Source organism: Stegodyphus dumicola, chromosome 4 (assembly GCF_044657685.1).
Source record: "Stegodyphus dumicola isolate Sdum_Otavi_A_Nest chromosome 4, ASM4465768v1".
In the NCBI taxonomy this organism is placed as follows: Eukaryota; Metazoa; Arthropoda; class Arachnida; order Araneae; family Eresidae; genus Stegodyphus; species Stegodyphus dumicola.
In genome coordinates, this window is record NC_140771.1 from 189665636 (window position 1) to 189691689 (window position 26054).

At 32.2% G+C, this 26054-nt stretch overlaps 1 protein-coding gene across 3 annotated transcripts in view; it reads left to right on the plus strand.

Annotated features, from left to right (window-relative positions):
• The first annotated feature begins 6698 nt into the window (after positions 1-6698).
• The window catches only part of LOC118194633 (neural cell adhesion molecule 2-like), a 700988-nt gene continuing 681632 nt past the window's right edge, over positions 6699-26054 (plus strand). For all 3 annotated transcript variants that reach the window (XM_085815883.1, XM_085815885.1, XM_085815884.1), the window contains exon 1: positions 6699-7304. In XM_085815883.1, coding sequence (XP_085672009.1) covers positions 7232-7304 — 73 coding nt within the window. In that variant the 5' untranslated portion in view covers positions 6699-7231. The remainder of the gene's footprint in view (positions 7305-26054) is intronic.

The following is a 26054-nucleotide window of genomic DNA, read 5'->3' on the forward strand; positions in this document are numbered from 1 at the left end:
TTTTTATTTATTTTTCACGTTATAAACTGTTGTTATTCGATTTTTGGTTTTAATCGTAGGCTTTCATGTAAAAATTTCGATGTTTATTTTAGGTTTAATGTAATTTATAACCACATTTTGCATTTCTAAGTGTTTATGCTGCGTATTAATTTGTAGATTTTCAAAGTCTGAATGAACCAATGTTTAAATTGTAAAGATTGCTGAGTATATATATACTGATATGTTATAAAAACGTGTCCGAATAAACCTTGGTCACAATATCCTCGCCACGCTGGCGGCATTTAATGATTTCTAGAACTTTTTGAAGGTCTAAGAGCCATTATCTTAAAGTTTCCAGATATACTGTCGCAACACTATAAATACAGCTGCATTTGAACCATACGTCATGTATTTGAAAGAGCCAAATGAATGAATCTGTGAATTTTGCTTTTGTGTTGGGATTTGTACAGTGATGAAATTTAGAATTTCTATGTGAATGATCGGTGATCTGCGATACTCTTCTATGTCAAGGCAAATTTGTCAATCTGTACTTCTCCTTGAGGTATTTAGAACCATTTATTTTGCTCTAAGCTGTTATCTTTTTAAATAATGCATAATATTCTTCCTGCTAATCTGGTACAGTAATTAAAGAAATCTCTGAAAATATGTACATTAAAAAACAATCGATTAAAAAAAATCTGAAATGTTTCAGATTTTAAATTACGTCCAAAGGGGCGTTTTTTTAACGTTTTGAGTGTTACATTTATTTATTAAATATCATGTTCTTTGCACTTAAACCATAAAATTCAGTTCAAGAGCAATATCGCAAAATAATGTTAAATTAAGCATATCTTTAGAATTTCCGATATACACAGTCTCGCGAGCTGGAGATAAAAGTATTTTTTTTTTCTATATAACGTTGCCATTTCTCGCTTTTAAGGCATTGAGTTTGTAAATCAAAAATTCGTTAAAGTTTTACAAAATATAAAATCTATAATAAAACAAATTCCAAATTTGGGATTTCAGATGCCCATATTCGCAGTAGGATTTCGTCATTCAAAATTCGATGGCTCTATGTACCATTGTTTTATCACAATGCGAGAAATAGACAATCATATATGCAGATTTTTCATTATTTAATTTCTTCAAATATAATGCAGGACTCTAACATTTTGTGGCAACAGTTTGAAAAGTGAACCGACGTTTATGAGTCCGACGCAAAATCGCAAAACGAAAACAATAGTCCTTCAGGGACAAAGCCCCTTTGGACTAATAAATTCTGCACAAACTTTAAAACACAATGAGATATTTTACGAAATAATTAAATTAGCTTAGTACTGAAGATAAATTTTTGAGTAGAAACCGTTGCATTTGCTGTGTATAATTTTTATGTTTTCAGATGTACACGTATTGTCTGAAATTCACAACTGATTTTTAGAATAATGAGTTTATGTAAAGTTTTATCTAGTGAAGAGCTTTCTGTAAGCTTAAGCGATGTATAAGTAGCAGTAGAAACGATTTGGTAGATATAAAATAACTTTTGTAATAAAACATACCATTCCTCAGTATTATTATCTGCCATATCTACCATAATCTGTCAAATTATTGAAAATGAGCTGCATATTTAATTCTATACGTTCTCTTACTCCGTAGTGCACGGAAAACCTTAAAGCACGGAAATACCTTCTCTCTACTATTCATTTTGGTGAAGAAATCATAGTCGCACGGTTTTGTGTAGACTGATTATGGCCTTTATCTTGTCATCTTGTCATAGGTGTACCATCCATCGCCACAGTCCAAGGAGATCCATTACAGACTCGCATTAGGACATGGAAGATAATGGGATTTGTTATTTAAGGAGCCGCTGTGTCCTAAAGCGAGTAGTCATGGATCTCCGGCGACGGTGGCTATGAGAGGTACAGGAACATGCTCCATATCCACCCGATCTGAGTTGATGTGATTATGGCATTATTTTTTCAAAAAGAAAAGAAAAAGAAAACAAAGAAGATATATCCGTCTCCTAGGGCAGGAATAAAAATGAAAAAGGTCATGTTAATGGCGTAACTGTGCATTCAAGCAACTTGAAATGCACCATATACTATCAAGATATGATGGTAGGCGATGTTATATAGGGATTACAAGTGTTTGTGCTTATGATAATAAAGTGTTTCAGATATATCAAAGTGTTTCCACTACTTTTTTTAACCCTTATATATGTACTATTATGCGGACCAAATTTGCTATTAAGAGTTAATCATCATTTTAGATAGATCGAAGACAAAATGTTCTTTTAAATTTAGTTCCTTCTATTTTTTCTTTTCTAACGTAGTTCAGAAATTTGCACAAAAATTTAATTGGGATCATTAAACAAATTACCAAACTGGAAGCTGTAAACTACAGGATCCGTTAGCTTGAGCATTTGAGTAGACGGAGTGTTCTATGAAGCTACAACCAAAAATTTTAAACTTATGATAACATTAATTCTATTCCTAAAGTTATAATGTTTTACGTCAACTAATAAATGTTAAGCGTAAGTAAAGCAGAGAAATTTAAATCATGTGTATGCTCGAAAAGCCCTAACTATAAAGTATGCAATGGGGCAAACCTTTTAAAAAGGATGTTGAGTAATTCAATTCTTCAGTTTGTAACTTCCATGGCCATCTTTCAAATGCTTTGGAAGAGGGTTTGAGCGTCGTTTATCTTCTTTCAACCTTCAATGCCATTGAGGAATGCTGAAGAAAAGATGTTTACGCTTTCAATTTCCTTTCAATGTGATAGAAAATAGCTAGCCTTTCAATATCATCGAGGCGTATAATCTCGATTAAAGCTCGCGATTTCTCCAATAGACATCCAAAAACATCTATAAAAGTTTGTAATAAATCTTTCTTTACGTCCAATCTTTTAAATGATTATTTATTGCAATTGCAAGGTTATATTTTACCTCTATTCATTATTTCAACTGCACTTTATTAAATAATGCATTTATGTAATATAGTTTTGTAATATGTTTCTACGGTATATTAAATAAATAAATAATTTAGTCATTTTTAAAGATATGAAAATTCTAACTACAATATACAGCACATCATACTGAAAAGCGTTTTCTAAGGAATTCTGAAGTATTTACACATCAGCACGTTTATGGAATAGTTCTTCTGTTCAACACATTTGATGCAATCTCAAATTTTAAGCAGAAAGAATTTTCCTTAAAAGATAGCTACTCTGATAACGATTAAACAATTATCAGATTACATAAACTTTTACATGGTGCAATAAGTACGGCATTTTTTTACAAACTGCAAAATTCTTCTTAAATCACTTGAAAAGTAAAAGTAATTCAAGATTTTCTAGCAAGGTAACGAAGAGTAATTATGGAAGCAAATATTATTATAGATTTGGGAAGCCTTTTAACTTGTTCGTCACCTACATCTTATTTCGCGGTTTCTTTAGATACTAATTGATTTTACTTCTGCCTTAACTAGAACTTCTGAAATATGCTGTCCATCCCCAGAAAGTGTTCGAGGTTCAGAGAAGTTACATGCATTTAGAAATGTGACACAAATTAGAAAATGACTATATATAATAGAAATTAAATGTATTGCAAGAAAAGGCTCAAAAGACTGTAATAAAATTGTATTTATTGCTATTTAAACTAACTATGTCAAAGTCAAAATTAATTTCCTTTTAAAGGAATTAAATAACTGAATACACGAATTCAAAAGGAAATTTTAAATTGCTAATTGAATTTCGGGATATTCTATAAAAACACCAAGAATTAAGAATTTTACCGAGAAAAAGCAACAGCAATAATCATAAAGATGCTGGAACCATTATGCAACCATTTTCTATTATGGTATTTTAAGGCGATTGTCCAAGCTGTTTCAATTTACCCAGCGGTTAGATCCAGAAGCAGGTCTATCACTACTTGCGCCCAACGGGAGTCCTTTTGGCTACGCAACATGAAATATGTTTTTTTGAATTCTATCAACAATTTAAGAATATATTTTTCTTCTACATCATCATTCATTTTACCTTTACACATGCAGGGAGTTGATTCACAGGCTATTCCTTAAGCTTTCAGCAATTCAGTAGAATTCCGGACCTTTAGTCTAGTATTTAAACGATAGAGAACGAAGCATGACTTGCAATGAAACGTTTTACGTTGATATATTATAAATTTCATAGAATGAGCCCAACTTCTAAAATTACAAAACGAAATTAATTTTGTTCGAACGATGCATACATTATATAAATGAGTTTTTAAAAACACCTGAATATCTGGCGTTGACAAACATTAAATTAGAAACCAAAAATTAATTTTTACCTAACGATTCAAATTATTTTGCTAATTTTAAGATACAGCGTCTCCAATATTGATTCACCTTCAACATTAAGGTTTTAGATTATAAATGGTGCTATAATTTCAATATATCCATTTTGGGTAGCTATTTGAAATCTTTTACGCTGTAAACAATAACACGTATTTCAAAAGTCAATAGTGCTGACTGCATTTAATAGCTCATGATCACTGTTGAAAGCAGGAATCACAGTAGAAGAATAAAATTTGGAGAATATATATAACAATAGAACTCAAAATTGCAAGCTACCTTTGTTTAGATAAGTTCAAAAGCCCATTACCGAAGCTATAAGCATGTTTTAGTTTCTAACATTTGTCGACCGTAAAGGCAGATACCCAGTCCGGAAATAAAATTAACTTATCTGAAAAACATTATCATAGTGATCAAAAATGCAATCCGCCTACTTTGTTAGGCATTTCTTAAAATAGAACTTCTTCCTTCCCCGAGTAACCATCTTTGGTAGAGCGGAAAATATGTGCGAACATTGATAGTTACGGCCGGTTTCAAATTCTAGTGAACAGGCTGCTGCCAAAAGAGTTTTCATGGTTGTTCCCATGCAGTTCGTGAATACGGCTCCGTTTCCCTTAGAAAGTTTCCTATAAAGGGGTATGTATCTTTTGGTAGATAGTTTTCCTGTGCTTTGCTATAATTAGTGCTTTGCTATAATCCTTATCTAAAATAAATCAAAAATTCGTTAGAGGGAAAATATGTAACATTGTTGTTGCTACTGATCTCACAGAATGGCTGACCTCATCAGAACAAGCCAACGAAATTCATCGTGGCAAAGAGTACAGAATTTTGAAGGACAGTACCCTGGGGGGGACTGATGGATTCCCGCTCCTCTTTCTCTAACACCAAACCACATGGAATGACTTTCGGCTAGCTATATATTTAGAGTACCCCATGTAAAAAGATGCTACACATTCAAAACCATCCATGATTTCTCTGGGATTCGGACCAAGGTTCTTCAATACTTTAATCAGAGTAACTAATCGCTATCCCGTTTGAGGGGTAAATATGCAATATTGAATACAGTATGGTAATGTTTTGTGAGAAAATTCTTAAATTCAATCTTTTTAAGAAAATTAATTCTACTTCATCATAAATTAGAAAGAAAATCTTTTCCTTTCGAGTCCGTATCTAATTTTAATAATTAATGATCTGCGGGTGGATATTTTTCGTAAAAAATTTATCAAATGAAATAATAGTAATCTGACAAAAATATCGGTCTTATCTGCTTAAAGTAATTATTTTTAGAACTCTGCGCATAAAACGAAAATTACTTTATGACCAATAAATTATGTGGAGTTAATAAAATTGTTACTCACTAAAATTATTCACAAAGCGAAGAGGACGGAAATATTTTTCAGTAGGAAACTTTAATGGAAACTTTCTGATTCAACAATGTAACTTTAAAGGAACAGATTAGCTTCATTTGTTGTATTTAACAATCTCACTTGCCTGACAATAGTCAGTGCGAACCCGACGTTCATAGTGGCAAGGTGTCAGATGCGCCTGCCGTTGGAAAGAGCTTGAGCAGCATATAGGTGACGTCCCGACTTCAGTTCCATCCCGCAACTTTGAGAGAGAGTAACCCGGGAGGACGGTTCCAAGGTATCCCACTCCCTTCCCCTACTAGAAATCTCTCGAGAGAACTTCCTTCTTGCCGTATATTTAGAGTGCCTCCATGTCGCACAGACATGGAGGCACTCTAATGCACATGTCTTTCGAAACCAGGCCTTTCGGTTAGGGACTCAGAGTCACTAACCACTAACCGCTATCCCGGTTTGGAGACAGAGTAATTTCCCTTTATCTGTATTTGACGGAAAATTTTGTAAATGTCATATTTAATTGAGAATATATTGCTTTTTTGGAAACATCCATCTCTATACAATCTTTTGAATAATTTTGAAAGTTTAAACAAATATTTCAGATGTCTGACCGCGTGAAAATATTTCTTTACGATAAGAAATATCAAGAGATTTGTTGACAAGAGTATAAGGGTAACTTGATATTGAACTAAACTGAATTGTGAACGGAATGAATGATATTCGTAAAGACATTTATGATTATTATTCCTTACATTTCTCTCTTTTTTAAGCCAGGTCATAGGGCACTTTAAAAGTCTTTCAAAGTTTTCTTTTCTTTTTTTTTTCCTTGTTTTAGAGGGAGAAAGCATTTCATTCCCATCTTCAAAAAAGATATTTGGAAGAGGGACAAAACTCTCGCTTTTGCTCTAAAAAATAAGTAAATAATAAAAAATAAAGGAGAGAAATTGAGCACCTGGTTACCGCATGAGGCGCTGCTGGCGCTTCATTCTCAGGGTGGCGTTCCTCTATCTTTCAGACTCTCTCACGGCTTCGGAATCGGCTGTGGCAATCCGTTGTAACCCCCCTTACGTGCGGACCGTTGCCAGCAAATAGACGCAGCACAGAAATCAATGCTGTTCTGGGTTCTTTCTCATCAATGTGAAGAATTTATTCACTCATTGAAATCTAGTATTTTGTTTTGATTTAATTAGTCGTAAGAAAATATAGATGTGATTTGTTGTTGGTGTTTTTGTACAAAAAATACTTTAAAAAGTAAAAAGAAAATAATATTATGTATATAACCCATTGCATGCGTGAGACATTTTATTAATATACTGAAAATAATAATAGAGAAGATTAGCATACTTGAAGCGATTATTGAAAAACTTTGTAAAGAAGGTGTGCACTTAAGTCTAACTTTAACGTGCGCAGATAGCGTATTTGTAAAGAATATTTGGGCGAAGTTCATTATAAAACCCCCGAAGAGTTTGCGGTGGAAAAATTGCTAAATAAAAAAGAATCTTGTGAAGAGTTCGCAATTTCGTTTCTTCGGACGGAATTTCTAAAATAGTTTCTTATAAAACGATGGATCAAAAATATTTATTTCTTGCAAAGGTCACTGTTTGTTTCCTACTTTTGAAGACTTCGTCGGTGAAAGGTAAGTGATTATTATTTGACTAAGTATCTTTTATATAAGGATATTTTTTATAAAGCTATTTGCTACTTTTTTCTTTTCAGTTTGTCTTGTGGGTGTTTTCAGATAAACTAAATATAACTATTATGTGATACAAATTATAGGAATACGTTTCAAAAATATATTTTGATATTGACACAGTATATTATTACTCTGAAGCTGTTTCTGTGAAGCGTAATAAAATTACATTCCAAAAAATGTGAGCTATTTGCTCTGAAGAATTTTAATTCAGATTTATAATGTGTAGTTTTATGAAACCGTACAATTTTATTGATAATTATTTTGAAGATACTGCTTTGCTTATTGTATATAAATTTGCACCTTTATGTCTTGTTTAAAATTGCGTTATTAATGTATCTGTTTCAAATCGTAGTATACCTTGTAAGTTAAGTTTCTTTTTATTCGAACGTGCGCTTTGTTACATGGCAAAAGTAAAAACAGATATCATAATTCTGAATTTATACCTTTTTTTGTGTTCTCCTGAGTAATACATTTCCGAACGTACTTTTAAATCATATTTTTACAAAGTGACTATATTATTCAAAAATCTAAGATTTAATAAATTGATTTATTCAGCCATTGTTAGAAACTATTAGCAGGCATCACATCGACTGCCATGAAAGTTTTCGCATCATATAAAATTAAAATGCTTAAAAAATTCTGATTTAAAACATTTCATAAATTTAGTTTCTTAAAAGTCACTAAATCAAAAACGGCCAGGTGAACTCTTTTGAGTTTAATTAATGTTATTTTATTTGTTTAATAACTATTATCTTTCTATTTTAGAAGGAAATTGATGCATGAGTACATATGTTGAATTACAGTAACAGACACAAAATAAAAATGTCTTGTTCAAAAGTTTGAAGATTTTTTAATCGTCTATGCCATTATAATTCTCAGAATATAAGAATTCTTTGAAAATAATTAATTTACAAACTCTCTTCTTCGTTGAAGTTATTGATTTATATTTCAATTACAGTTTTTTGAAGCAGAGGTTTCGTAATTTGGAATGAGTTCCTTTTATTAAATGAATGTTTTTTTGAAATATATCCGTTTCTTTGCATTAAATGAACAGTCATTTGCGAAATATTTCTGGCAATCCTTTTTCCTTCTTGTCGCTAAGAAAAATTACCGAAAATAAGTTTCCGGGCTTTAAATTAGGTACCAAGCTCAAATTTGTTTGGGGATTTAAATTAGATACTAAGTTTGTTTTAATGAATTAATCGATTATTATAAGCCATTATATATATACCGCGGGAGATTTATTTTATTTCTTTTTAAATTTTTTTTATATACGACGGACACTAGCCATTTTTAGCCTTTCGCTACTACTAAGGCCAGAAGCGATGGTCATTTTATTATGGAGGCTCCGAAAAGGCAACCATAGGTACCTATGAGGTGACAGACAATTTATATCCATGCCTTCTCCGGGATTTGAACCTGGACCATTTGGTACCGCAGTAGGCTCTCTTAACTAACATTCTGTCTGGACGGCTGTTGAAAGACTTACTTTTATTAATTTTTTTTTTTTTTTTTTTTTTTTTTTTTTTGCATTTTGTCAATTCGCAATAGTTTATGATGTTATTTACTATATTTTGATTTTTAAACTAATGTGTTTTTAAACTTTAATATTTTGTACTAGTCTTGGTACAACAAGGCAACAGTTCAAATACAAATAATAATGTGTTATATTCTTTCTGAGTAGTATTATATAACACGTTATTCAACTGGATCAATAAATAAATCGTCCTTACATTTAGAAAACTTAAAGTTAGCTAGATTTGTCAGGCTGCTACTACATTATAAACAATTTAATATTATTAATTTAAATTACTTTGTTAAATAATTAGCAACGAGGGTAAGAATAAATTTTGTGTAGAAAAAATATAATTGCTTTACATCTCGTAGAAAAAACACCAATATTGGATTCATTCTGTACAAAAATACAGCACATTATAAGCTTTAAATTATAAAGGATAAAATTATTTTAAAATATACTTGATTTAATCGGAGGATAACTTTTCATGTAATAATCTGAAATTTTCACGGAAGCCATTCTTGGCGAAGTAATATTTTAATTTCAAGTTACAAAATGAAAAGTAAAGGCAGAATTCTGTCAGGAGATCTGGATCTGACAAAAAAAAAAAAAAAAAAAAAAAAAATGCAATTGAACCTATGTGCTGAAAAAAGATGCTTCTTTTTTTTTCTTTACCCACAATTTATGAGAACACAGACAATTCTTGCTTAACGCAAACGCTTAAGGTAATATGCAATCGTTGCTACTGAAAAGAGAAATCTTTTGATGTTCAGCTGATAATCTGATAGTATGCTGCCCTGAGTCCGTAAAGTGTATGCATATCTGAAGACGTTTTCTTGACTAAATCAAAGTCGTTCTTTTCTACTAGCTATCCCATGGTGCAATTTACGTTTGTGCAATGTTATCAGTCCCAGAAACCTAAGATTTACATAAAAGCCTAAGTGCGGACCATTGTACAAGTCTTTATTTAAACGTATGAATTTAGGTTATTGATTTGCTTCCACCAGATTATCAGCGTAGTGTGTCGGATAGTAAACATAAACCATGTCATCTCATAAACAGGTCAATCTTACAGGTAATTTAGGTATAAAATACTACTAAAGACGGCCATGCGTGTCGCGAACACCTAAACTTCTCAATATTCTAAAAGTGATCTTGAAAATATATTACCTTCTTTGAAGAGCAATGGTCTTCTCAGTTAGCAACTCCTCAAATAATATTACCAATAATCTTTAGTAGCAGTATTGAAGTGTTATTTTAGGTAGGATTTCGGTCAGACATCGCAAATCTTTTGCAGTGTTGTTTTAACCTCTTCTTCGGCTAATGCATATACAAGTACGATGTTAAGTCCGATGTTACTAACCACGTGTCCAGCTGCATATAAATCGCCTCAATATAATCATGACTAAATCAGAAATCTGTTTACCAATTATCTACTGAAGAGGGCTTTCGTATCTATGATTTTAAGTACTTCCATTTCCCAAATACACTATATTCCATAATGGTTTTTTCTGAGTTGGAAACATTCGCTTGTAAGCAGTTTATTGCGTCGAAGTAAATCGAACTGTAGTAGACCTTTCATAAATAGGAAAATTGTTAAGAAAAAAATTAAAAGCAGCTGTAGTAGCAAAGTCCAACAGCCAAGGGTGGAAAAAAGCACCACTAGTTTACAATGTGGCCAACTGCTTCAATGTTTTTCTTAATCAATATCGACAATGTGATCGCCGTTATATTTGCTTTTAATAGATAGAGAAAATTGTGCATATGAGACTACGATTTTTCAAAACTGAGAAAAAAAAGGTAATTGCTTGAAAAGAGTTCGAATTAAAATCTACCTCAGAAGAAATTTTTGAAGAATATTTGTATGCTTTTCCATAATTGAGCTGTTTAATCTAAAATTAGAAGAAGAATTATCAATAATATAAAAATTATCAATAATATGAAATAGAACGCTTAGGGGAAATTACAAGGAAATGAAATTTGCCTTTAAATCGAAACGTTGATTATTTATAGAAATGCAAAAACCAACCAAAAATATCTATTATTTAGAATTTTGCATTCACAGCATTCAGGAAAATTGCGCATCTGAACAATAGAATGAGAAAATCAGATTCTCTTCGTTACATTCGGAATTTTCAAAAAAATTTTCTGCATATCTGAATAGCTAGAACATGCTTAAGCTTCAGCTTCTGATAAAAATGGAAGGTGGAATATAAATAAATAATACGGCCACAGGATTGCTGCGGTGGGTCTAAAATCTCGTCCAATTCGAAAAAGTACATCACTCTTCAGAATTTCTTTAGAATGAGTTAAAGTTGTGTTTATCTTGCAGAAAAAATAACTTAATTATTGCTACAAAATAAAGACATGAAATAATTTTGCCTCCATCTAAACTGATTTTCAATAAAAGATGTATGAAGAACAGAGATGTTACATGTCAAAAACGACATTTTTAAAACTTAACTTTTATTACCTGAAAGAAGACTATATTGAAAACAATATGGAAGTTCGATGAAAATTTTCAGAAGAAATATAATAAGTATTTTAAGACTTTTCTATAAAGGACATTTCTTGAAATTTTAAATTCTTAACATTCAGAAAACAGTAAAACTAACAAAAATACTACATTACATTTTATTGCATAAAATTTGTTATTAAAACTTTTTGACAATTTTTCGCTTTTTCTTGAAGTATCGGATTTAAAACATATAGCAACTATTTAAATATTTAACAATAATTACATAAAACAATTATAATTAACATTTTTAACATACGTATGTCGCACTGTTTAAAGCAGCAAAATTCAGTTATTCATTTTGTATTAGATATTTTTAAGTGTGTGCTGAATTTTCAGTTCTAAGCAAATCTAACCCATCTCATGTTTTCATACGGTTACAGCCGAAAACATCGCGGACGAAAACGTTGCGGAGAAAACAACGCAAGGCGAAAACCTCGCGCTACAAAACATCGCGGAAGAAAACATCGCAAAGAGAAAACATCGTGGTACAAAACATCATCGTCGAAAATAAAACGGTTCAAAAACTTCGCAGTTTAAAAATATCGTGGTAAAAAATAAAGTATCCACAAATCATTGCATGACGATAACATCGCAGACATGCTTTTTTCAGGCTTTAGCATGGCATTTTTACTTTCATATTTTTTATTAACTAATAAATGTTTGCTGATAAAATAAGAAGGAAACCTAAGCATAGAAAATTTATGCAACTTATAAAGTTTTTACTGGTAAATTTTCATGAGATGTACTATAATCTATAAGTTGCATTTAATTTTCTATGTTTAAGTTTCCTTCTGAATTTTTCAACAAAAATTTATTAGCTAATAAAAGAATGGGAAGATAAAAATTATCCTTCCTTGCATCTTGCGCTCCCAAATCATTATGGGAATAGCCCACCAGCGGCCGAGCGGTAAAGTCGCTGAACACTGGTAGTTCGGTCCGAGGTTCGAATCCCGCGAACGGGCTGTCTGCGTGGGTGTTTTCGTGGTTTTCCCCATGTGTAACGTGTATACGAGCCAGTTTCCCTTAGAAAGTCCTCCACGAAGGCATCCCTCCCCTTAGGCAGATAGCCCTAGTGTGCTTTGCCCTAATTAAATACACCACACCACACCAACATTATGGGCATATCGATTTATAACTATTAAAACCTGAAAAAAGCATGTTTGCGATGTCATCGTTATGTGATGATTTGTAGGTACTTTATCTTTTACCAGGATATTTTCGACGACAATGTTTTCAAACTGCGAAGTTTCTGAACCGCTTTATTTTCGACGACGATGTTTTGTACCATGATGTTTTAGAAGTGCGATGTTTTCTCCCACGATGTTTTGTAGCACCACGTTTTCGCCTTGCGTTGTTTTCTTCGCGACGTTTTCGTCCGCGATGTTATCGGCGGACACCTTTCATACATTTTATCTACAAGTAATTCTTAAATTCTTAAGAGTGTGCTTTCAGGATTTTACAACAAAATTAACGTAAGATTTTAAAATTTATATATATAAATCATTAAGCTCATATTTAAAGTGCGATAATTTTATTTGTTTTCTCATGTTAGTATAATCTCATGATACGAAATCTTTTAATTTTAAATATTAAAAATGTACCAAAAGTTTAAAAATTAAATAAATGAGAATCTTGTGTTACATGTCATATTTCATTATAATGGTATTAAATTAGAGTGAGGTTATTTTCAGTAAGAGATGTTCTTCTAGAGGAGAGAATATTGTTGCCAATGGTTAGCGTTTTCAGGATCCAAGTAAGTATAAAGGAGCTATAATTTCACCAAACTCCTAAAGATATGATAATTCATATTATTGTATTTTATCTAAGATTTTACAGCAGTTTTTCCTCATTTTCTACAGCAGCGTTTCTAAATATCCCAAGTATTTCCATTAAAAAAAAAAAAAAAAAACCTGTAAATGACCCTTTTTTTTAACTCATGGTAACCTTACTCATTATTTCGATTAACTATTCAATTTGAATTGTAAATCATTATTCATAATGCATTTCACTCATTATTCATTAATTTAACCTGTGTCATAATCGCAGTTGTTGAAAGAAGTGACTGAGATTTGGTTTTAAATTTCCGATACAAATTCTTTTGGACATTAATTTTTACTGTCATTTTATATTCTACTAATACTTTCGCTGATTCTCAAACCATGGCGCATAGTCATAAAAGTCTCTGATGAAAGGTTTAGAAATCAGTGGGGGTAAACATAATTACCTTTTATTACCTCTTTTAAATCCTAGTTCTTATAACAAATAAGTCGGCATATGGGTACAATCTACTTCCATGCCAGGACAATATCTAACAACACAAACTCACACAACCGGCAGTGGAAGTGTTAACGAGCGAAGTACTACAATAACAGAATTTATGAAAATTTATCCCATAAATACTTATTCTTAATGTTTATAGCGCATCCTGAGGTTGTGATACCATGTTTTAAATTATGCATTGTTATCAGTCATAATATAAGCGTTAGTCGATCAATAAGGTTATGTCAAGATCAATAAGGTTATGTCAATCTCCTCATAATCAAACAAAAATTGATAAAAGGACAACAAATATTGATAATAAAACAAGGTTTGTAATGCGAAACAAGTATGATACCTAAACTAATATTTACAAGTTGCTAAACACAAGGGTCGATTTCAAAACTTAAGAAATTGTTCTGAACATGTGGAAAAACAGAAAACGAACTTTATATAACTTTCTTTTGAGTTCAAGGTGGTAATATGAACCAAAACACTTTTCTGGAATATATATAGAAAGGGAAAATTTTAAGTACTTTTAGAAGTATCAGAAATGAGTAGATATCACAAAATTATTGACAATAACAAAGCGTTTACGACTCCTTTCGAGAAATTTGTTTCAATTTGAATTATAGAACAAAAATCCGTTTCAAGTTGAATTATAGAATGTATTTGATGACTGTGATTTTTGAAAACATTTTTTGAGGGATTCGAAAAATTAGCAAAAAGGGAAGTGCAAAATAAATTTCCAATTAAGTAAGACAGGCATCGACAAAAGAACAATTGAAAACTCATTAAATAATAATATAAAAGAATGACCTAAGCATTAAAGTGACAAGAGAAACAAATGCCCAGGTAGTTAAGGGACTATTCGATGTTCACATGTATGGATTAGGAAACTTCAACTGCGTAGGAAGTAACATGAGAATGAGTACCACTGAGTCAAATAGCTTTTCAAAGAACTCCACTGTTAACAAAACAATTCAAATGTTTGTTGAAAATTTTCAAGCAGAAAAAAATGCTATCCGAAGAAGAGACAATTTGAAGGCTATATTAGCTCTATTGCTAACGTATCTTCAACTTAATCATAAAATAAGGAGAAGTTAATGAAATCCATGTTAAATGTTAATTTAATTATTTTCTTGCAATATATATTCCGATTTACGAATACGATCAGAATTGCATACATCTAGTTTACATAATGTGGCATGCACAGCACTGTTCTGCAGCGAGCAGATAAACTAAATGAGGAAACTGCTTGAATACAAACTGATGTATTATATATCTGACCACTGTATAAAACCAACCCGCGGCATTAAATGTGAATTTAGAACATCAGTTATAAAAACTACACTTAAGTTTTATTAACAAAATTGAAAGGAATGGGCGAGGAATCAGGAATTTAGTAGTGGTGTTACAGGTATAATCACACCTGAACAGTCCCGTTAATTTACTGTGTTCTCCCCTTTAAATTACTGTGCAACTCCGTTCCAGATTTTATGGAAAATGCACTAGGGAAATGATCCAAGAACCTCCCATCCTTCTCCACCAAACTTCTTGAGGGGATAATTTTTTGCTCGCCAGAATTTTAAGGGCCGTCTTGTTGCATTGTACATTTACAGAAACTAGCGAACCCTTTTCCGAGATTCGACCGCTGCCTCCTTCTCGATGCGGCAACCAACATTGCCAGCCAGTATAGTCATCAAGACGGCTATTTCACTGACATTTAGTTTTGAGTTAAATAATATCTTCTCCTTCTTTATTTATGCCGCAATGATCCCTCAGAATAGAAAAACATACGAATGTATTGGCGTGAGACACAGTTGAAATCCTGAATCTTAATTTTACCCTGTTAAGGAATATTCTTTGATATCGCCAAGAGATGGCGTTAGGAGTCCATCTATTGGCTTACTTAACCTTTCCCCTTCTGAACACGTGACTTGAAAACATATTCGTCTTCTTGAAGGTAGAATTTCGATGCACTACGCAATAGAATTCGATTTAGATATTAGCTGGAACTATTCAGTTATTGCCTTTTGAGCCTTAAATATTCGATTCTGGCGTTTTAGCCAACATTGTATATATGTAAATATTAAGCTTAATTAAAATTTATGTAAAACCCTCCAGGCCATGCATCTCGTCTTTTGGATTATGAGTGATTCGACTTTGATCTAGAACTTTCGTTACATAATGGTGCATCGGCTCCAGAAAAGAATCTGATTAATTTGAAAATTTGTGTTTTTCGCCTTTTGGATTAGCTTTGTAAGAGAAGACTTCTCACGGTAAGTCTCCTTTGATAATTTATTAAAATGGAACAGAAGACACTAATTAAGAATCGAGCACATATACGTGCTTCTGTAACTCAAATTATTAAAAATGCAGATGTGAATTTAAAAGAAGAAAAACAAGAAGAGTTAGAAAATTGTTTGGAATTGTTAAATAGTAAAGAAACGAAACTACATGATTTAAATGAAAAAATACAAAATTTGATTGAAGATGAATCAAAATTAGATTCAGATATTAACACTTCTATGGAATATAACGATAAAATAATAATAGCGAAGTCTAAAATCAACCGTTATTTAAGGAAATACAATACTCAAAATATCAACATGAATTTAAATAGTTCATCTACAGAAGTTGAAACCAAAAGACAGATTGAAGGCAATGTGAAATTGCCCAAACTTTTAATTCACAAATTTTCCGGAGACTATAACGATTGGATGAATTTTTGGAATTCATTCAAGGTCACTATTCATGACAATGTTACACTTTCGAAGATAGAAAAATTTAATTATTTGAGAACTTATTTATGTGGAAACGCAGCATCAGCCATAGAAGGTCTCTCAATCTCAGAGGCTAATTATGACTCTGCTATAGACATTCTTAAAAATAGATTCGGTCAAAGTGACCTTATTATCAATACACACATTTCTAATCTCTTAAATTTAAATCCCGTTCAAAGTTCAAGTGAAGTGACAAAATTGCGAAAACTTTAGGATACAATTAACGTTCAAGTCAGAAGCCTTTTAGCATTCGGTGTGAAACCAGAAACATATTCCAACATGTTTATTCCAATTTTGATGAAAATTGTCCCGAACGATATAACTTTAGAATTTCATCGTGCAAATACTGAAAATCCTTCAACCTATGATTTAAACAAATTTCTAGACTTTCTCCGATTAGAAATAGAATCGCGAGAAAAGATTAATTCGTTATCCTTTCCACGCAAGTCAAACCCGGAAATGAAAGGTATTAACAGATATCCACCGACGCCGAAACATAAACAAACTGTCACCACACATGAATTTATGGCAGCCGCTTCATCAAATGGAAACTGCATTTTTTGTTTTCAAAACCATGACTCAGAGTCCTCTTTATGCCTTACAGTTAATGAAAAGAGAGATATTTTGAAAAAACAAGCGCGTTGTTTTCTTTGCCTGGCCCCTAAACACAAAATCTCACAGTGCCGGCAACGCCAAACTAAAGTTTGTAAAAATTGCAAAGGTAAACATTCAGAAGCCATATGTTTTAAATCCAGTTCGATAGTTAAAAATACACCAAGTGATAAAAAGGATAGTATATCAATTTCGAAAAATGATACACAAACTAAGGAACAGAAAGAAGAAATTGTTTCGGCCGTTTCACATAATGCAAATAATACAATTCTTTTACAGACTTGCACGATAAAAGTTAAAACAGCTAAGGAAAAGGTGTTTGCCAGACTTCTCTTGGATAGTGGAAGTATGAAAAGTTTTTGTGCTCGCGAGTTAGCGGACAGATTAAACCTCGAAGTCATAAGAAAAGAAAACTTCTTCTGACTTGAACGTTAATTGTATCATAAAGTTTTCGCAATTTTGCCACTTCACTTGAACTTTGAACGGGATTTAAATTTAAGAGATTAGAAATGTGTGTATTGATAATAAGGTCACTTTGACCGAATCTATTTTTAAGAATGTTAATACTTCTCCCATCCAAAAAAATTATGACGTAGTTAAATTAACTTTAGAACATAGAAGTTTAAATTTAAGAGATTAGAAATGTGTGTATTGATAATAAGGTCACTTTGACCGAATCTATTTTTAAGAATGTGAATACTTCTCCCATCCAAAAAAATTATGACGTAGTTAAATTAACTTTAGAACATAGAAGTTCTCCCGATTCTAGGATAGAAGTTGAATTATTAGTAACTGATCATATATCAGGTACAGATGTTCCTCCTCCTAAATCAGAAGAAATTAAGCAAAACAGACAATTAAAAAATTTGCTGCTCGCAGATTTTCCCGATTGTAAAAAACCCATTGCCATTCTAATTGGTGCAGATTATTATTACAACATAGTAATGGGACACGTTAAATACTTAAGCACAATTCTTGTTGCAGTGGAAACTATTTTCGGCTGGTGCCTACATGGACGAAAAGGTGATGAGGATGTCTCTTTAGCTTTCAATGTAGTTGTAGGGGAAGATTTGATTTCCAAACAAATAACAAAATTTGGGACTTGGAAAACTCAGGACTTATTGATAAGAGGGAAAACTTCGATTCAACTGAAAATGAAGTCTTCGAATATTTCGAATCAAATATAACATATGAAAATTCTCGCTATAAAGTTAGATTGCCTTGGAAACATGACACATCAAATCTAAATAATAATAGGGAAATCGAAGAACAAAGATTTCATCGACTTAGAAAACGATTTTAAAAAGATCCTAATCTATTTTCCGAATACAGGAACGTATTAAGAGATCAGTTAAAACAAAATATTATCGAACCAGTTTCAGAAATTTCAAATGAAGAGGATGTCGTGTTTTACTTGCCACATAGGGAAGTTATACGCGAGGATCGAGCTACAAGTAAATTACGTATTGTTTATGATGCATCATCGCATGCCCCAGGATCAATTTCTTTAAATGACTGTCTACATGTTGGGCCAAATTTATACCCTGAAATATTCGAAATATTGTTAAGATTTCAGTATAATCTAATAGCCTTCACCGCAGATATAAAACAAGCCTTTTTACAGATTCTCATACATGAAAAAGATCGAGACGCAACCAGGTTTCTGTTTTCCGATTTCCCTAATGATGAAACCATTTCTCCTGACATATATAGGTTCAGAGTTTTATTCGGAATAAATAGTAGTCCATTTCTATTAGCCGCTACCATTAAACATCATCTGAAAAAAATATAATAAACTTTATCCTATAACGGTTAACTTTTTGAATGAGAACGTATATGTAGATGATGTGATTGGAAGCCAACCAACGATCAATGAAGCATCAACTACGAGTCTAGAATCAGTCCAAATATTTAAGGAAGCAAGCATGCAGCTTCACAAATGGCATAGTAACTCGAGGCAATTACAGGAATTGTGGGTAAAACAGGGTATCGTTCCAGATGAAAATCCTGAAGATTTTATTAGAGAAAATTTCCCATTTAAAGTCTTAGGTATGGCATGGGATAATTCAAAGGACTTACTGTATTTTGATGTTCGGAACTTATTGTCTTTCACATCTAAACCAATAGAAACAAAACGATTTCTTCTACAAGTGTTGGGTCGGATATTCGATCCGATTGGAATTTTAGGACCTTTCACTGTTAGAATAAAGTGCTTAATACAGAAGATTTGGTTGTCACAAATAGATTGGGATGAACCGTTACCTGAAGATTTGTCCTCTGAATGGAGAAAGTGGTGTGAAGAGCTACCTCAAATGGCTGAATTCTCCATCTCTCGTTACCTTTTCATGCACTCGAACATTAATGTCGAAAATCTCGAACTACATTGCTTTTCAGATGCAAGTGTCAAAGCCTATGGTACAGTCGCATATTTACGTTTCACGACAGAAAATAAAGAAATCAAAACGGCCTTTGTCTCTTCTAAAAGTAGGGTAGCCCCACTAAAACCCCTTACATTACCGAGGTTAGAATTAATGGGGGCATTGTTATCAGTTAAGTTAGTCAGCAATATTCTGAAAGCACTGAAATTGAGAATTCCGTGCTATTTTTGGACAGACTCAACAATTACTTATTTTTGGATCCAGAAATAACCTGAAGCCTTCAAACAGGAATCGTGTCGAAGAAATACAAAAATTGAGTTCACCTCAAGATTGGCATTATTGCCCAGGTGTCGACAACCCTGCCGATCTCGTATCTCGGGGAACGAAGATTTCCAAGTTAATAAATGAGACCATTTGGACGCAAGGTCCCCAATGGCTTCAACTCCCTCACGAACTTTGGCCAAGATTAGATATTAAATAAACAATAGATGGAAACAAGCTGGAATACCGAAAGAGATCCGGTGATATACATCAACTTGAATGTACAATCGAAAAAGGTGCAGATGATGATTTCGACATATCAAAATATAGCAAATTAGAGAAGGTGTTAAGAGTCACTGCTTGGACAACACGTTTCATTAGAAAATTAAGAAAAACTAGCGACATTCAAGGAACTCTCACAGCTGAAGAGTTACAAGAAGCAGAAAATTTCTGGATAAGATCAGAGCAAAAGAAGTTTTTTGCCGAAGAATATAAATCCCTCAAAGAAGGTAATTCAGTTGGAAAAAATTCTCCTTTGTATAATTTTCTTCCTTACATTGATGAAAAGGAAATCATGAGGTTGAGAGGAAGACTGGAATTTTCTGACTTCTCACTAGATAATAAACATCCAATAATCTTACCTAAAAATTCTCGACTAACGATTCTGATTGTATGCAAAGAACATGAGAAGATAATGCATGGAGGAATTGCTGCGACTTTAGCTAAAGTCAGATCACGCTTCTGGATTCCTAAAGGACGACAGTTAGTCAAAAAAAAGCATTAAAAGGTTGTATAATTTGCCAAAAATATTTAGCTAAACCAGCAGACCAGATGACAGCACCCTTACCAAAGGATAGAATCCAAGAATCACCTCCATTTGCAGTCTGTGGAATTGATTTCGCCGGACCAGTTTACGTAAAGAGTTTGAAGTATACTTTGACCTTTGCTAGAATCATCGGCAGCGAAACGACAAGAGAAACGCTGTTAAAAAGAAAGCGTTATCAAGAATTGCTGTTAAAACAGTTGTGGTGGAAATGGAAGCAACAATATTTATTAGATCTTAGAACTGCCCATTTCTTGAAGAATCCGCAACTTCAAACAGAACTAAAAGTAGGAGATGTTGTTTTAGTCGAAGGAGATCATAAAAACAAACTGTTATGGAAACTTGGTAGAATCATAAAACTTATTCCTGGACGTGATGGTAAAGTCCGATCATTCGAATTAAAAACTGGTAATGGGACCTTAAAACGTACTGTTCAACATCTATATCCTCTTGAACTTTAGATATTTTGAACTTTAACGATTTAGTTATGCTTTTTTCCTTTTTTGTCTATTAATGATTAAATTGAATATCGTTAGTTAAGTTTGTTCAGTTAAGTGGAAAATATTTTAAAATTTAGTTCATTTATTGGTTATAACATTTATTATTTGATACATGAAGTGTATAACATGTATTGGAATTGAAGTGTTTGACTAATTAGTATTTTTTAATATTTTTATAGAATAGTGATTTATGTACTTGATTGTATGCATAACTGAGTTAGATGAACTCTTGTCAGAGTTCAGGTGGGGAGTGTATTAAGGAATATTCTTTGATATCGCCAATAGATGGCATTAGGAGTCCATCTATTGGCTTACTTAACCTTTCCCCTTCTGAACACGTGACTTGAAAACATATTCGTCTTCTTGAAGGTAGAATTTCGATGCACTACGCAATAGAATTCGATTTAGATATTAGCTGGAACTATTCAGTTATTGCCTTTTGAGCCTTAAATATTCGATTCTGGCATTTTAGCCAACATTCTATATATGTAACTATTAAGCTTAATTAAAATTTATGGAAAACCCTCCAGGCCATGCATCTCGTCTTTTGGATTATGAGTGATTCGACTTTGATCTAGAACTTTCGTTACAACCCTTAAGCCTGTTGGAGTGAATCGACAATCTGCGTTAGCGAGAATTAAATTCTGCTGTGTTTATGAAAAGCTGGAGTTTGATTATTCACTGTGTCCTTGTTATTTACTTGCCATATTTATTCATAGAATAGCTTACCAAATATTTAGCTTTGGATTTAAAAATTTGTGTTGTAAATAATTGATATCTTGCCTACTTAGGAAAGTGGCCATGATATTTTGTTATATTGTTTATACGATAGGTCCTTATTTTAGTTTGTATTAACATTTCAGTTGCAGCGGCTAACGCAGCGCCTAACTAACTTTTTATTCCGATTTTAATTTAACTTATTTGTCTGAACAAGTACGCAGTTCTTAAAAGAGATAAAACGTGTCGACAAGTTAGGATAGGCATGTGTGGGCACCCAAATTTCTTTTAGTTAAAATTTAATCTCAATTCGCGCCATAAGCTAGCCATGTGCATAAAGCATGACAATAAAGATAGTTCTTCTTCAGCTCGAATCCTGGTACATGGCTTCCAATTCTACTCTCGGTTTTTGGCTGCCTGATATTTTGGTGAAGTTTCCGATGTATTATGTTATTCTGTATTAGTTTACTAGTGAATTACATTTATAAAATTATACCTCGTCATACCTAGTATACTTCGTGTCCACAGAAATCCTTACCCAGTTTTTTTTTCCACAACAGTTGCTCAAAGACTTGTAATATTTCCAGTTACAGACGTATTTTGAATGACGCAAAGATTCATGTTTTGGTATGTTTTAGTTTAAACAAATCAATTTTGTTAAAATTACGAAATATCCTCCTGTACTTATACTTAAAGCATTTTTTCACTCGTTGTAAAGAATAAATCGCAAAACGTTTGGTCCTTACGTTTAAAAGTTACCTGTATATTTTTTCTTAAAGTTATCGATTACGTTTAGGTGCCGTACGTAAATTCATGAGCAAAATGTTTTATGTGTAAATAGTATAAAATAAAATATCAGTTTAGAAAATTATCTCTTAAACTGAAAGACTTAAGTTTGAACATTTCTCTGCATATTATCATGAAAAGTGTTAAGCATATATAAATATTTTTTTCAAAATGGAAATCTTATTAACATAATCTTACATATTTCGTTTTGGCGGAAATAATAACAATCTTCAGTACTGCACAAAGCCAATTCATTATTTTCATTAATGAAAACTGAAAAATATGTGTTGTTTAATGAATTTTTATGGCATTACTAGACTATAATTCTGAAATATAAAAATTTCATGGGACTATTGATTACACATTTTTAGATTTATACATTACTTTAGTGAAAATTCTATCAACATACCAAATGTAACAAAATTATTTAAATCACAAACAATATTGTTGAATGGCATTTAAGAGCCAAAAATCAAACTCGAATTATTGTAACTTTTATCAACGAGTTCCTTTATGCAAATTGCGTAATTATTCAAAAAGTCGGAAATTTTGAAATTAAATATCATCCTTAGTTTTTGTCGTTCAGGAGGAAACTATTTTGTGTTTTATTATTTACAAAGACTAGAATTATTTTTTAAGTATAAGATAGGACAAGAAGTTTTAAAGTACAAAAAGTTAGATTTCATAATCCTAGGACCAGAAGGAAGTACAAAAAGTAGATTTCATAGTCCTTACAAAATCGATTTTTGAACTTGTAAATGCGTAAACATGAAACTTTTCACTACTTAAAATACTTTTATAGATAGAAGTAATGATTGCAATACCGATCAAAAATAATAGGGAGACCGGAAAGTAATGTTGCTTTCTTACATTAAATTCAAACGAATAAATTTGTAACAAAATTTAATTTTTAATCAATAACATAATCACCCTCGTTATCAGCAACCGTTTGCCATCTAGTATGCCGAATTCAATCCCAGACCGATAAAAATCAATTGATTTTTGAGTAAAATCTCGCGAGACAGCATTTTGGATATCATCCAAATTTTCAAATTTTTGTGACTAAGAAAATGTTGTAGGGATCGGAATAAATGGAAATACGAGGGTGCGATATCGGGCGAATATGGAGGAGGAGGCAGTATCTCCCACCCCAATTCATTATGCCTTTCCAGTGTTCGTCTTGCACAGTGCCGTCTTGGATTGTCGTGTTGCAGAATGACGCCTTTTCCGTTGACAATCGCCAGATATTTTTCGATTAAATTTGGCTCACTAGATCCAATTGTTCACAATAAAGGTCTACATTAAGAGTTTTTTCAGGTTTCAGCAATTCAAAATAAATAATTCCGCGAATACTCCATCAAACACCTAGAAGCGCCTTTTCGGGATGTAAACCCTTTGTAACCCCTATTAAAACTGCCTTTTGAGTTTTGGATTATCATATAGGACTTATGTTTTTGTCTTCGCTAATCAAATGATCAAAAAATGGTTCTGTATGGTGCCGTTGAAGCAATACGTTGCATGTGATGGATAGGTTGGTTTTGTTCTTTTCGGACAGATTATGGGGGACTCAAACACCTGGTTTGCTTATTTTTCCATTCTGCTTTAAATGCTCTTGGATGGTCGACCAAGGTTGGTTAAGAGTGTTTGACATGGATTTGCTTCCACTTCTGCCCTTAGCATGTTGTTGTCTACACACGCAGAAACGACGTTACTTTCCGGTCTCCCTATTATGTTTAACATGATTCGATATTTTTTTAAACGTGACACCGACATACGGTATTTTTAAGTTTTCAAAAAAAAAAAAAAAAAGAGGTAAAAAGCACAGTTGTTTCTAATCCGTATTTATTAGTTTTATCCAGCAAAAGCAAGAACTGTAAAAATCAACAATTTTGCTATGTACAAATATAAACTGTTAATAATGAACTCAATACTGTTAACAATGAGCAACATACGTTCTCTAAATATTTCTCTTGATGACCTTCACCTTCTAACACATTTGTCTCATTTGACGGTTTTGAATAAACCTATTTTTTATATTAGTTGTGTATTATTCTTTATTGAAATTTTTGTATTTATAATTAATTGTAATTTCTTCTTCAAGAGGCAATTCTTTTCTGCCATTAACTACAACGTAATCTTCAACGAATTCATCTAGATAGATTTGTGTTCGCTTTTCATAACTGCTTTTATGGAAATTTACGACGAGCTTAATAAAATTTGACCTTGGTGGGCACGTTTTTCTTTCTTGGTTTCTTTTTTAAAGTAATGCTTGAATATATTAAACTACTTGCATGTTCTAGTTCACTATGTCATTTCTTTATGCGAATTTTTACTACACTGTGTAATTACTCAGATAGAGGCATGTCTTGATCTTAAAGTAATTGCAATATACAATCCATTCATGCATTCGCTGTTAATTAGCTGAAATCCTTCTGATGTAATGCCTCCACAGCCAGCTTAATTGGAAGCAGAGCTGATACGGTTTTAGATATTAAATCAGATTCACTATCGGAAAAATTAATTTATAAATTTAAGTTAGTTAATGGTTTTTGAATTGGATTTTTTTAATTTCAAAAACTCATTCCATTATTATGAACAAACTATTTAGAATCTAGCGTTGGCATGTTTTTAAATATCAGTACGTATTTATTTTTGAAAAACAGCATCTTTAGTAGGCGAATATTTAAATATCTTAACAACGGTTTGGAAATTCTTAATTATAGGAAGCAATCTTTGGCAAGTTAATACTTCGTTCTAGTTACTATTATCGCTTCTTCATATCCAAATAACGTACTTTCAACAACTGTATTACTATTTTCTTCATTTTCACTTATTTCAAATAACAGTAGATGTCGAATAAGTTAAATTAAACGATTTAATAATAACTGTTAAACATAAGTAATAAAAAATAGCACCATTTTACCTTAACAAAATGTGATTCCATGCATCTGCAAAATAGCACGAAATACCGGTATTTAGTACACCGTTGTACCGGCAGTAGCTGGAAGGACATTAGTGGACACGGCGTATATTTAACCGACCCTTTCATGCTTAGCCAAAATAAATTATGTAAAGAAGTATTCCCTTTGTAAATTTAAGTTGGTTTAATCCTGGTATATGGTACACACGGGATTTGGCGACTTTTGGCGACATTATGTTCAGCAGTGAACGCGGTATTTATGATGAGTAGTAAACGAGTCATTTTACTGTTGGCGAGAATTTTCCAAATCTCTTCAAGACCGTACCATATAATAGGATTTTACCTTCAAGTTATCTGCTACGGAATGATGCTAATAGTATTTTCTAATGAAGAAACAAATATTTAAAACATTGTAAAGAGAAAATATTTTTTTTCAAATTTGTCTATTTAAAGCCAATTTTTCTCTTTAAAAGTGTAAATTCTCACATTTTGTTGCCAAGTTTCAAAGATTATCGAAGAAATAAATATTCTATTCAGATTATTATTTTATCAGTCCAGTATACCTGACCACAATCTTTTCAGTTTAGTCTAGTACTGGCTGTCCAGAATAATAACGAATT